Source organism: Eimeria mitis, genomic scaffold (genome assembly GCF_000499745.2).
Source record: "Eimeria mitis Houghton genomic scaffold, Emh_scaff3685, whole genome shotgun sequence".
Taxonomy (NCBI): Eukaryota; Apicomplexa; class Conoidasida; order Eucoccidiorida; family Eimeriidae; genus Eimeria; species Eimeria mitis.
Window position 1 is genome coordinate 4,713 of NW_013572027.1, and position 1,374 is coordinate 6,086.

The window sequence follows — 1,374 nt, forward strand, 5'->3', positions numbered from 1 at the left end:
TTGCCAGACTCCGTCTGCAGCAGCAGCAGCAGCAGCAGCAGCAGCAGCAGCAGCAGCAGAGGGCTCACAAGGCTGCCCTTCGACCCCCGGGATTTGGCTGCAAGAAGTGTCGCCCAGCTGCTGCTGATAGACTTGCTGCGGGTAAGGCATGCAGCAGCAGCAGCAGCAGCAGCAGCAGCAGAAGCAGCAGAAGCAGCAGCAGCAGCAGTAGCAGCAGCAGCAGCAGCAGCAGCAACTCATAGAAGAGATATGACAGCAGCCGCTCACAAAAGCAGTGTGTCATTGCGTTCTTGTTCACTTCAGCAGCAGCAGCACCCACAACAGCAGCAGCAGCAACAGCAGCAGCAGCAGCAGCAGCAGCAACAGCAGCAACAGCAGCAGCAGCAGCAGCAGCGCGTGTTTGTGTTGTGTGTGTAGAAGGAGTTCGTTGGGGTCCCCCTCCCCCTCTTGGCGCTGCGGCGTTTAGTTTGCTGCCTGGAGGCTTCTTTTCTCTTCGCTTACTTATACAACCAACAGGTCTGCTGCTGCTGCTGCTGCTGCTGCTGCTGCTGCTGCTGCTGCGTGTATTGCTGTTGCTGCTGCTGCCGCTTGTGCTGGTCTTGCTGCTGCTTCGGCTTTAGATGCTGCTGCGCTTTCGGCTGCTGATCTTACACAACTACATCTTTTGTTGCTGCTGTTGTTGCTGCTGCTGCTGCTGCTGTTGCTGCTGCTGCTGCTGCTGCAGGTACCTTTGCGTTCGAGGCTTCAACGGTGCGGGTTTATGTCTGGCCTGAAGCAGCTGCCAGGCCTGCTGAAGCAGCACCGCGAAGCTGCTGCTGCTGCTGCTGCTCTGCTGCTGTCTGCTATTAAAAGAGCGCACGGGCAGCAGCAGCAGCAGCAGCAGCAACAGCAGCAACAGCAGCAGCAGCAGCAGCAGGGCACTGAGGACTGCAGCAAGACTGTTGATAGTACCTCAGTGATGAGCCCAGCGGGAGCAGAGGATACAGCAGCAGCAACACCAGTAGCAGCAGCAGCAACACCAGTAGCAGCAGCAGGAGGCGCAGCAGCAGCAGCAACAGGAGACAAAGCAGCAGCAGTAGCAAACACAGCAGCAGCAACAGCAGCAGACATCTTGGCTTTCGTGCTGCCTCGCTATCTCCGCTTCTGCTGGTGGCATGTCGTCCTCTTCCTGTGGAAGGAGCAGCAGGTGCAGCGGCTGGTAGAGCAGCAGCAGCAGCAGCAGCAGCAGCAGCAACAGCAGCAGCAGCAGCAGCCAGGGATCGCATCGAAAGAGGGGCTCTTCCGCGACCCAGCAAAGGCCCTCAAGCAGGCAGAGCTGGTGAGAGAGCCTCAACAAACTGCTGCTGCTGCTGCTGCTGCTGCTGCTGCTGCTGC

The 1,374-nt window shown here is 58.8% G+C and overlaps 1 protein-coding gene across 1 annotated transcript in view; it reads left to right on the forward strand.

Annotated features, from left to right (window-relative positions):
- The window catches only part of EMH_0068490 (sec7 domain-containing protein, putative), a gene marked incomplete at both ends in the record, with an annotated part of 4,301 nt that extends 3,884 nt beyond the window's left edge, over positions 1-417 (forward strand). The window contains one exon of the mRNA XM_013498746.1: positions 1-417. Coding sequence (XP_013354200.1) covers positions 1-417 — 417 coding nt within the window.
- Positions 418-1,374: the final 957 nt, after the last annotated feature.